The following is a 12,453-nucleotide window of genomic DNA, read 5'->3' as shown; positions in this document are numbered from 1 at the left end:
GGCTGGCCTTGAACTCACAGAGATCCGCCTGGCTGTGCCTCCCAAGTGCTGGGATTAAAGGCGTGTGCCACCACTGCCTGGCCAGTCAATCACTTTTACAGTGGCCTGAGAGGAAGACCGTGGCTCCTCCAAGATCTCAAATGTCATTAGCAGCAATCTAGAACTGGAACTGTGGCCTCAGGACTTCCAGAGCACTCTTCCCCTCAAAGGAAGACCACCTCCCCAGAAGTCTGAGTAGTGAGTGAGCCTCAAAATGTTTTTGCTTCTGGAAACTCGGCTGTCTTTTCTTCTGTTGTTGCATGTTTTACAGTCATAAGGAAGTTTTGTGGCCCAGGATTCAAACCCAAGTGCTCTGGACTAAATTCTGTAGAAGGGCCTGAGCGGTGTCTGAAATGGGCAAGAAAGAAAGAAAAAAAAAAAAGCAAAGGGCTACTTTCTCTTTGTCCCTAGTATGAATGAAAAGGCCCAGATGTCACTTGTCAGGCATTCCTCTGCTTCCTCTTCTAACATGTGTCTCCATGGTGTCAGGGCCTGGCTAGGAGCTGCTTTCTTGAGCAGTGGCCACAGCCACAAACCTCTTGGGGACCTCAGTCCACACCCTCACTTCTTTCTGGATCCTGATCTTGGCTGCCACATTCCCTTGGTGCTCCTGCCAAGAGTAGCCTTCTGGAGAAAGGCTAGCAGGACACTGCAGAGCAGCTTTAGGGTGAGAAGTGCTGGAAAACTGGAGAGGCCTCTGGGTTCCTAATAATCAACTCAGTAGCAACTCACACAGCCCACTTTCTCACGGTGGTCAGCTTACCCCACTGACAGCTGTGCTACCAGCAAGCTGCGATGATGACATTAAGCCCTGGATAGATGGATGAAATCTGGCTGCCTACTGGACTTGCTCTCTTATGGCCTTTCACCCAGAAATAGTGGCAAATACAAGAATCAGAATGTAGAGGTATGTAGACCCTTTCAAATCCCAAGACAACAGAGTTCCATGAACTTGCCCTTTTGTCCCAACTATGTGGAAATGAAACCCCTGCTAAGTACTCACACCAGCTCTTCCTTTGCTATAGAAATCAGTCCTCTTCCCACCACAGTATCTAGAGTTAGTTTTCCTTTTAGTGGAAAAGGCTTCAAGAGAAACCCCTCTTACCCCAAGGCAGCTCCCTGGCTTGCATGTTAGACAGCCTGTCCCCATGGTAACTTAAGGCATTGGTGACTGGTATTAAGCTGTAAATGTGTTCCTTGGGAAAGAGAACACACTGATCCATCACCACCCATAAAAAGTCTCTCATGAAAGACCAATAAGGTTTACTTGAATATTATAAGCTTACTGTAATACTCTAGGCTGGCCTCAAACTCATGATCCTGCTTGGATTACAGACACATGCCACCATGCCCAGCTTCACAAGACCTTATCTGAAGTTCCTAGATCTGTAAAACTTCCGATTACCCAATGTTTTCATAGGATTAACATCAAAATTCATTAGGCAGCAACATCTGAACTAAACTGATGTAAACTGTTTTGTAGTATTTAACCTATTCAGTGTGATTTTGCATGTAATTTGCTGCAGAGAGTGTGTTTAATTAGATGGACTGGGAGACTATTTAGAGATTATTGAAGGTACTGCCTAAATTCAGAGGACACCTGTTCCCATGAGATTCAGATAAGCACAGTGACCGTGGTCTTGGAGACACTGCTTTTCCCACCCTCAGGCTGTACACAGAGGACCTTAAACCAAGATCCTGTAACATTTGTAGTTTACAGAATGTTCTGTTTGCCATTCTCACCTTTGATTCTTATGCATACCTGTGAAACAATCATGGTAGATAGCAATAGTGTCATTTAACAAAGAAGAGTACTCAAGTGTATTGAGAATGTAGCTACTTCCCTATGGTCACACTTGGCAAATATTGAGCTCCAGACCCAGTTCTAATCTTCTAAACTAAATACAAACATGTGGAGGAGGTTGGTCCTGAAGCCAGGCAAAGATGCAGAAAATGGTACTTTGTATTCAGGTATCCTATCTTGATGTCTACCCTGTCTTTCTTCTCACCTCTCCTTTGTGACCTAGATTTTTTTAGGGTATACAAACTGACATATCAAATGACTGTATTAATGATTCAAAATGGCACAACCATTGTGCGAATATGAAGATCTCTTTAAAGAAGCTGTTTAAGCTCCCAAGAAGCCTGACTATCAGTAGGCGTTCTTAAGGACCAGGGCAGCAATATCTTTCTCAGACTCTGCCTATTATCCCTAGAAAATTATGAGTGATGGTGATGGCAGCAGTGATAGCAAACACTTACATGGTGCTACATGCGTTGTTCCAAGCATCTTCCCTATGTGATCTTGTAGGATCCCCACAAACAGCCCTACTTAGTAGTTGCATTGAATATAAGAATGTTATAGATGAGGACATCAGACACAGAGAAATAAGTAATTTTCCCAAGACTGTATAGTTAAGAAAAGTTGCAGAGATGAGGCATGAAGTCGGGCTGTCTGGCTACTGATTCCATATTTTGAAAAAAAATATGAAGACCAGGCTATCCTGAAGGTCATCAATTGAAGGTAGATTTATTGAGACCCCTTGCGGACTTAGAACTCCCTTTACCAAGGGATGCCCTGCACTGTCCAATCATTTAGAACACCTTTTCTCTGTTCTGTCCAAGTTCTAGCATCTCCTGCCCCATAGGGACAGCTCTTCCTGCCAATCTCTGTCTGCAGTACAGCCCCTTCCCATTCCCTCCTGTCCCACACTCACCTTAAAACCCATTGGCCGAAGTTTACAAGCTATTTCTGCATCATGCAGTGCATCCTCATGAGACTCCAAGGTGAAATAAATTTGAGACCGATTGCTATAAAGCAAATGATCATTTGGAGCTGCCAAAATGAGAGAAAAAAAAGCCCTCATTAATGGCCCCCAGCACAAGCATGTGATAAGTCCTGTATGAGGGTGGATCTTGAGGAAAGAAAAGTTACCTAAGCTCTTTCTACTGGATCCAAAGGATTAAGTGTCATTTCCAGTCCTAATATTGTCCTGACTTTAACACCCTAGCTTCTCCGTGCAAAGGAGTAATGCTGCCCTCCTTTTTCAAGCGGGTCCTAGGAGGTGTGGTGTCCATAATGCATTAGAAACTTTCACCTAGAGGAAATCCTGGCACTGTTCTGCCAGATGGATGATGCACAATGCTAGTGTCCAGCAACCTGGCATCTGAATGAGCCACTATCAAAAAAAGAATGAAGCCAGGGAACAGAGAGGCAGCCAGATGGGACCCCTATTTGGAACCCCCCCCCAACAAGACAAGTCCACGTTAGTATTCTAGGTAGAATTACCTGTAACACCACCTCTCCCTCTTCCCAATGGCCAGTGAATATGAAGCTTTCCTGGAAGAAGCAGCTATGCATGTACAAGGTCCATCCTCCTATCGATGGCCAAATGAGAAAGTACCTTGACAAGGCTTTTAGGAGTCTGACTCTCACCATCACTGAATCACTGGAGTTCAGGCCTGGACAGGTCTTCAACCCACCCATTCTTTAGATAAGGAACACAAGGCCAAGGAGCTGGTAGGGCTAGAAGTCACACCGCTGGTTAGGCCAGTGCTAGTGGATGCTAACACTTTGAGGCACAACATTTAGAATAAGAAAACACTAGCCATTCCCAGGATAAATACAGTCTGTTGAAGAGGTCCCTTTTCCTCTTAGGAGGGTGAAGGTGGTATTGACAGTTTTGCCCCAACTGCTCTGAGGAGATTAACAAAGGTCCTCCTGGGGAACGTGGTGGCAGGGATAGAAGGGGAATGCGTGGGAAGGGGCTTTCCTGCCCAGCACTTGGGGAATGGATGAAAGGAATACAGCCTCCCTTAGAATTCTATACATAAGTGGCCAGAAACTATTTCATTCAAGTTCTGGGCCACAGCTTCTATTGCTTGAAACAGGCTTTGGCTCAGGGATGACCTGGGTGCCGATTATTTCCTCTTGCCTTTAGCATAGAGTATACAGTCTTCTGAAACACACAGCAGCTCACAGCCTGTTTTGTATAGGCACAGACAGGATATGTGGTGTGTGTGGGTTTGTGTCCCTCAGTCCTCACGTCTGTCAACCCTGGTTTTCTTCCCTCCAGCACTACCTGTTGCTGGCTTGAGTGGGATTCAACACGTGGAGACTCCATCCCATCCCTCCTCCATCCACCAGAGATGATCTAGGAGACCCTAGGATCCCACAGCCCTGTCTGCTTAGCCCCACTGCCTCCTCCCCAGCAAGCTTCTCTGGACACTGTGCCCTGCCTGCCTGCAGAGGTGCTGGCACCAGCTTGTGGTTCCAAGGCCACTTCCTGGGTCTGAGTGGGAGGAGGCAGGTGAAGCAAACAGGTCCCTTGGGAGAACTCCTGTGCTTCAGTCCAGGAGAGATGTGGGACTGCCCGGGTTGCCCTTGAAGCTACAAAGCCCACCCTACCTACCTCTTCAGGCAACTCTTGGAGAAGGTAGACAGAGGCCTACCCTCTTTGTAGACAGGCCCTTGTTTCCTCGGGAATCCCGAGAAGTTGCCTGGTCCTGCCGCCCATTGGGTTAGAGGGGTCAAAGGGTTCGATGTCAGGGCACAGGCTGTCTGACTCCGGCGGGTGGAGGGGGTGGGGTGGGCAAGTGCATCTATTTCAGCCAAGGATCGTGTGATAGGAAGCGGTGACAATGAGTCACAGGGCAGCGGGGAGCGAGCCCCCCCTTCCGCCCCCCGCACACGCTCGCGGGATGGTTTCCGAGGCGAGCGTGGCCCACTTCGGTTACCTCAGCGTTACACAATCCCCGCCCGCCCGCCCGCGCGGAGGAGGGGCCGCTGGCCCGGGCGGCTCGAGGTCCTTATGCAACCAGTGCTCTCCTGACCTAATTCCAGGCCGGACCCACCCCACGGGGAGCCGCGGCCCCGGAAGGGGCAACTCCCAGAGACAGGAGCCGCAGACTCCGGCAGGCGCCGGCGGGCCACCTCGGGCTGGCAAAAGCCGGGAAGACCGCGCGGGAGTTTGAGAAATAGTGCCAAGTTCCTCTCCCAGCAGCAAAGGTGCCGGCAGGTGGAAGAGGGAGCTCTGAAGTGTCCAGGAAAAACCGAGACATAGAGATGCTGACACCCAGCAAGACAGACACAGTGACAAAGAGGAGAAGAAACGCGCAGAGAGAGAGAGAGAGAGAGAGAGAGAGAGAGAGAGAGAAACAGAACGAAACCAGGACCGGGAGGTGTAGAAGCACAAAAGCAAGCAGGAGAGACGGCAAAGACCAAAAAAAAAAAAAAAAAAAAAAAAAGCAACAGAACCAGAGAGACTGAGGCACAGCTAAAGTAGAGAAGGCAAACTCCCAGAAATGTCCCTCTCCTCTTGGGCCACAGGCCGTTCCCTTCCCCCCCCCCCCCCGTGCGCACCCAACTCTGCCCTGGTCCATCCCCCATCTCGCAGGCCGGCTCGTTCTCCCGCCCCCTCGCGTCGTGACCAAGCCCTCGCGGCCCGGTGGCGGCTGGAGGACTCACCCAGCCGAACTGCCTCGTTGTATTTGAGCAGAGCTGCCTCTACCTGGCGCTCGCGATACAGCCGGTTGCCCTCGTGCCGGAGTTGCGACGCCCGCGCCGGGCCCGGGAACAACTTGCCCAGGAGTCCGCTGAGTACCACGTTGACTCGCAGTTGCAGTGGCGCCGGCTGCTCAGCCCGCCGCGTCCCGCGTGCCCTCCCACTGGCCATCATGAGAGCCGAGAGCTTGACCCCGCACAGCGCACAGCGCCGATCGGCGGCCCGCCCACGTTCCAGGCACAGTTTACAAAAGGTGTGGCCGCACCACAAGGACACGGGGTCTGAGAGAAATCCGTGACACTTCCGGCACTTAAAGCCATCCCATACCTCGGGGGCCACGGCTGCAGCCTCCCCTGCCTCTTGCACGGCCACCTTGCAGCAGCTTGAGGTGCCGCTCCGGTCCGAGGGAGCTGGCGCCACCGGCTCCTTTTGCGGGACGCTCTCAGCCAGGCAGCGCACCAGCTGCTCCAGCTGCTCAGCCACGAGCTGCTGCCTCTCGGAGAGCTGTCTGTACACCTCGAGGGCTTCCCGAAGGCGCCCCCCGGATGCCAAGGCATCTGCCTGTGTGAGCAGGACTTTGCACTCTGACGGCGTCGAGGTCCCCGGAGGCTGTGTTTGCTCCAGCTCTTGCGTCCCGGGAGCTTCCGAGCCCTCGGGAGACTCGTCTGGGTGGGCCTCCGAGTCTCCTCCGGACACTGATGCCGCCCGCTCTTCCGGCTCCGCCAGCTCCGCCAGTTCTAAGTTGTTGCTGCCGAGCTCGGCGGGCAAGCTCAACATCTGTGCAGTCTGAAAAGAATCCATAGAGAGAGAGAAAGGGACCTGCGGAGGTTGGGGCGGGGGAGGAGGCGTCTAGGAACAGGGAACTGGGAGGAAGGAGCGACGGCTGGAAGCGATCTGCGCTGCCATGAACGCGGGATCGCAGTGCGCCCGGCTCTGCCTCGCCTCCTGGAGCTCCATGCCGGCTGCCCCGCGCCGCCTAATAACTGTCTTGTCTCAGCAAAGTGTTATATAAAACGTCACCACGTGACGCCCCACCACGCTGCTCATTGGCCGGCAGCGGGGAAATTGTTACAAAACCAGACAGTTTTGTAACAGCGTTGTGCTTGCTTCTTTTGGCTTAGGGTTTCTTGGCTTCTTTTTTGAGGTTGTTTGTGTTTACTCTTTATTTCCCATTCGCGACTTGGATCATTTATGAACCGGGGAGAGGAACGCAACCTCTTCTTCCACGCTTTTCCATCTCTAAACTCGATCCCATCCCACCTCCAAAGTAGCCAGCAAACAGGTCCGCTCTGCCAGCCGCTTGCTAGAGTCCCCTGCCCCGGAGAGGCCAGTCCCAATAGGCTCCAGGCACAGGATCTGCTGGAATGCCAGGCTCCCTCCCCCCAGGGGGTGATGGCTACTGTATGTAAACGGAATGGGTAGCTGAGGGGCACCCAAGAAGTCCTCACCCTTTGTTCCCTAGAAGAGCCCTAAGTGGCTCCACTGAAGCTCCTGAGTTTCCTGGGGGGAATCCCCTCAAAGAGACTTAGGGCAGTTTCAGGAGAGCTCTTTGATTCCCACTTAGGCTGCGAATCCCAAGCAGCGGGTCTAACGGATGAAAAAAGTTGGGCAGCCGGTGCTGGGCAGCAAGGGAAACACGAAGATCGGGTTGCTGACAAGGACCCCAGAGAGGTGCCCTCTGGCCCTTCTCCTCTTTTTCTCTCCTAATTCCGGAACCAGTGCTGGAGCGAGCAGTGGGCACCCAGCTGGAGATTCACGGGCTCCAGGACCCAGAGACCAGATGGGCACACCCTGGAGAGCTGCGTTTGTTGAGTTTGGTGGACACTGGGGGCGTGAGAGAGTAGCGGGCGGAGGATACCGGCCCAAGGCAGAGCAAATCCAGAAGAAAGTCAGAGAATTCAGACACAGCCCGGCTATCTAACAGCCTCCAGGTTCACAAGAGCTGACTTCTGGTAGTGGCTCCTCACCACAGGGGTTGCACCCTTGGGCTCGGTTGGACTCGAGTAGTAGTGCCTGGCTTGGGCGGGCAGGGGTAGGATCTCGACCAGGCAAAGTTTAAAAAATGCCAGACTGGTTACAGACCACACAGAGGTTGACTGCCAGCTCCTGCATTTCAAACAAGAGCCGTGAACAAAATGAACAGACAGGTTTCCATACATAAAGGAATGCTATACTTCAGGGACAGTTGTGCTGCTCCAAGAAGGAAGGCAGAGTTCAGGCTTGCTCTCAGTTGGCCTGCCCCTCCAGTGCCTAGAGGTCCTGGACAGTGCTCAAAGGAAGAGTCCTAGCAGAGTGCTACCAAGTTGGCTCCTGCTGTGGCCATTTAGCTGGGGGACTTAGGGCCATATCATCTAAACCTGTTATTTTCATCTCTAAACAAATAAATGTCTGGGGTGGTTTTAGCTGGGATGAAATCTTGTTTCAGAGCTGGGATGTCTGACTCTCTCCCACCACTGAGGTCCTTAATCCAGCCTTAAGCCACAAACACCAAGGTCCCAGAGAGTAAGTGCAGATACTGTGCAGCACACTACAGAGCCCCTCTCTCTGGTCAGACAGGACAGTAAGCATGGGACAGAGAAGAGAAGGAAGGCAATCTATAGACTAAAAAGGAGCAAGAAATGGAAGTGGGCTCAGGATCCAACCAGGAAGGCAGGATCAGTGTAGGAAAACTTGGTCTAGTCATGGTTTGCTGTCAGACAGACCCTGAATAAATCCTTGGGGTCCTAAGGTTTGCTCCAGCCCTAATCTTGAGTGTTCTTGATCCTAAAACCAGATTTCAGGTGTTAACTACTGAATCCCAAATAACTACTCCATATGTTATGGCGGCAGAGAGCAGTGGAATGCTTGGAACTTCAACAGTAGCAAATGCTTGTCCTCTATCAGAGTCCAGCCTGAGCTGGATTTTGAAGATGGATGGGTAGCCCATCAAGAGATGGAGGATATGGAGACAAATCAGCAGGGAAGATGCAGCTTCTAGTGGCTTGCTGTCTGGGACTGGGCCATTCCTTTCATCCCTTAGTTTACTCTCAAATGAAATTCCCAGAACTAGTTGTATGCCTACCGATTCTGACACATAAGGAAGTTATATGTATAACTGTCTTTCTTATAAGGAGGGACAATCTGTAGGGCATGAAAAGATTCATATGAAAGGGCCATGACACCAGTAACAATGAAACCTTTTAATTTAAAAGCATTATCCTTTTGACATCTCCAAAACATTATCCCAGATTGTTTTCCAAAGATAAAGGGGGTGGGGGTGTGCCTTGCTTCTCAGACCAATCTGTCAAGTAAGCTCCTTGACATTATCTCTCTTTAACCTGTTGGTGATGGGGAAACAAGGATGTCGGACAGGCTGGGCAGAGGGTCACAGTCCTACAAACATGGAGAAAGATGTGCTCTCTAGGGAGACTTGGACACCGGCATGTACATGACACTGACCGTGAATTTGGTTAGAAATATTTCTGATTGTCAGGGTAATGTAGGGTGCTCTGACGTAAAAGGCAGCTGCACCTAGCTGGCTGTTGACCATAGCAGACTCCACAGAGGAGCTTTTACACTGTGATCCATTGTAGTAGACCATACCCAACAAGCATTCTACTGCATGCTGGAGAAACTACCACACTATTTTCCTTTCCTTTTTATTTAAGTTAAACAAACACTGATCTCATATACATTTGTGGATTAACGTGGAGATATCCTACTGAAAACAACCTCTTCCATGCTCTTAGTAATAACTGGGGGATGGATCCCTGGAGTGAGGGTGGGAAGAGGGAGTTGGCAGCATTTTCTTTTCAGATACACATGTCCCTATTGAAAGACCATATTCTATTTATTTTGTTAAAATTGCACATGGCCAAAAATGAACTGGGAAAAAGAGCAAGAATTGAAATATTTCTCATTTCTCCTGGATACAAGAAAAGTTTTCCAGTTAGGCTCTGAGGAACCTTCCAGGGACCCAGAGGGGAGAGCAAACAGGACTGCTCCCTAGCTTTCCCCAATCAAGACAGTACCATTCATGTAGTGAGCTTAAGACGCATTTCAAAGATGTCTCTTTAAAACAAAAGGTTTGAGAGACATGGACATTTTCATTCACTTTCATATATTTATAGTGAGTATCACCTATGTAGTAGCAGACTCTCTTCTATGTACTGGAGCTTTCTGTAAGCAAGACTTAGTTCCCAGGTAGTTCTTTATGGACAATAGCACATCCCCAAGTCTGTGTACCAAATTTCTGAGTAAATCAGATGCTCCATGAAAGAAAAGAATACTGGTGTCTTGTGTCATCATTGTCCTCCTCAGAACACATTACTTGAACAGGTTTTATCAAACATAATAACAAACATTTTAGTCCAGACTAGAAACATACAGAGGGACAAGCAGAAATCCAGCTGGAATGAACCTCTGCACCAGCTCATTCATAAAAAGAACAGAACAGGCATGAAGATAGTGAATGTTTCACATTCCTAGGATGGAAGAGTCCAGTCAAAGCCAAGAACTTGGATGAGAAGTGAGCAACATTCTCTTCTCCGCACACACACTGCATAGAACCGAAGCCAAATCACATACTTTGCTCTTTACCCAAGTTTCTCATTTCAGAACCTGGAATTGATTTACACTTTTAAAAGACATTCAGACCTTCAAATGAGAAAAAGACTGCCCATTGCTATGCAGAATAGCCCAAGCCCAGTGCTAACATGAAGCTTACTTATCAGCCCTGGCTTCACATATGAGGAAATTAAATGCCAGAGAAAGCTAGTGACTTACTACAAGTCACAATGGGAGTTTAGGACACAGCCAGGATTGGAAGCCAGGGCTTCTGTCTATGAGAATTTTCCCATGTGATCATTTTGCTTCCAAAGGACATGGAGCTTCTGTCCAAATAAGTAAGAAATTATGTCAGATTTCCCATCTACAAGACAAGATCAGTTCAACTCATCTGCACCGAATATGCGCTGTGTGCTAATGAAGCTGACATTTTGGAGCAAAAATAATAGGATATGGTGTACATACTCCTTACTCTCCAGTAGCTTCTTGAGGATATGAGAAGCAAAGACCTGAAGCAGTTAAGTTAAGACAACAGGCGGTATGTAGTAAGTGCCAAGACTGAAGGAACACTGTGTTTATGGGAATGCTCAAACACTGTGGCACTTCCATATCACAAAGAAGGTACCTGTTGGCTAGGTGACAGGGGCTTTGAACAGCTGCTTCTAAACTCAAGGGGGTTCCCTTCATATTGGGGCTGGGCTCCCTAGGGAGAGCAGGGGGGAGGGAACATTCCAAGCTGAGCTGGTCAAGCCCCAGGGTATCTTTTTTGTGATGCTGGGGACTGAACCCAGAGCTTTACATATGCTCAGCAGGTGTTCTACCATTGCGCTGCACTCCTAGCCCAAGCATTCTGGTTTTACAAGTTCTCCAGGAGACTGTGATGCTCCAGTTAACCTGATGCTCACCTGTGGAAAGGATGAAGCAGATCCTTCTTTCCCTACTTCGTCCTCAGTATCCCCAAAGGACCCCAGGCATATCAAGAGTTCTTTGCTATATTTCAGTGGAGGGCAACCTGAAGATCTAGTGATTTTCAATGGTAAGGCCTCCTGTCAAGCAGGAAACAAAGTGAAATCGTAAAATACCAAACCAAGGAAGGTTTCCTTCACTTATCACCAAGACAATTCAGACCTGCTTCCATAGCCAGTGAATCTGTTGTACAAAGTACAAAAAAAGAGCAAAGTTGTGGAACTGGCAGCCACATCAGAAAGCCAGGGTGAGGTTTCTTACTGGGAGCATGCTGTTTCAACTTCACTGTGTGACTCAGCCCAAGCCACTTTCCCCTTCTCTTTATGTCTCTTCTTGACCTATTAATAATGATGTCCAACATCACTGTCAGGATTAGCTCCCAGGAAAAGGCACAGTGTAGCTAGTCTTGATGTCACTCCTGGGAACAGAAGGGACCCACAGCCATCTGCCAATGGTTTTGAGTAAAATGTGTGTGTGCCACCTTCAGAGTAACCATCTACTTCCTAGGAGGAGAATGAACTAGACATCTAAGTTTGTGTCCCACCTTAGGACACAGTGGAACATTGACCTATGTGGAGGCCCTGGCAGGGAGAACTCTGGCCTTAGGACAGAAGAAATAAAATCCAAATTAAAAGATTCATTAGGAGTGAATTTTCTGACATTGTCAAGACTTGGAAATGGTTAGAATTAGGGGTTAGCTTTTCCAATTGTACTCAAATCAACATGTAATGTTTTATACTTTAACCATTGGAAGGGCATGGTATTATACTCACACTGTTGAGAAAACATGGCCACTATCAATGGTTAGAGGTTTTTCTTTCCCACTGTGAAAAGTACTACACATACCATTCAAAGCTAACTCCTTATTCCCATCCCCTCACTGCTTGTACCACCATTCTCCTATCTGTCTGTGTCTACTGCATTGTGATAGTAGCTCCAATAAGAGGATTCATATGATTTTCCCATTTTATGACTGAATTATTGCTTTTCAGCACTGTGTCTTTTTGTTTTATCCATATCATGATGTGTATCAGGATACCCTAACATTAAAAGGATGAATGATATTCCATTGACTGTCTACACATTTATCTATTCCTCCATTAATGGACACTTAGACTGCATCACTTTTGAGCTATTGTATATAGCACATCTGTAAACTGCAGTAAGCAAATATCCCTTTGAGATTCTGTGATTAACTCCGTAAAGTATATGCCTAGAGGTGGAATTGCTGGATCATGTGGTGGGTACTTCTATTTTTAAAGGAATCTCCATACCATTTTCACAACAACTGTACCATTTTACATCCCACTAGCAATGCACAAGGGTTCTAACTTCTCCACTTCCTTGTCAACACATTTTAAAAATAGAAGCCACCCTAATGGGTGTGAAGTGTTACCTC

General features: G+C 48.6%; 1 protein-coding gene across 2 annotated transcripts in view; it reads right to left on the bottom strand.

The window, feature by feature from the left end:
• The window catches only part of Lonrf3 (LON peptidase N-terminal domain and ring finger 3), a 38,052-nt gene extending 31,521 nt beyond the window's left edge, over positions 1–6,531 (bottom strand). For both annotated transcript variants that reach the window (XM_036174416.1, XM_036174418.1), the window contains exons 1-2: positions 5,507–6,531; positions 2,757–2,875 (exon numbers count right to left, since the gene is read on the bottom strand). In XM_036174416.1, the coding sequence (XP_036030309.1) occupies positions 2,757–2,875; positions 5,507–6,344 (957 nt within the window). In that variant the 5' untranslated portion in view covers positions 6,345–6,531. The remainder of the gene's footprint in view (positions 1–2,756; positions 2,876–5,506) is intronic.
• Positions 6,532–12,453: the final 5,922 nt, after the last annotated feature.

The sequence above is a fragment of the Onychomys torridus genome, chromosome X (genome assembly GCF_903995425.1).
Source record: "Onychomys torridus chromosome X, mOncTor1.1, whole genome shotgun sequence".
Taxonomy (NCBI): Eukaryota; Metazoa; Chordata; class Mammalia; order Rodentia; family Cricetidae; genus Onychomys; species Onychomys torridus.
The sequence above is the reverse complement of the archived record's forward strand: the minus strand, read 5'-3'. Positions and strand labels throughout refer to the sequence as shown.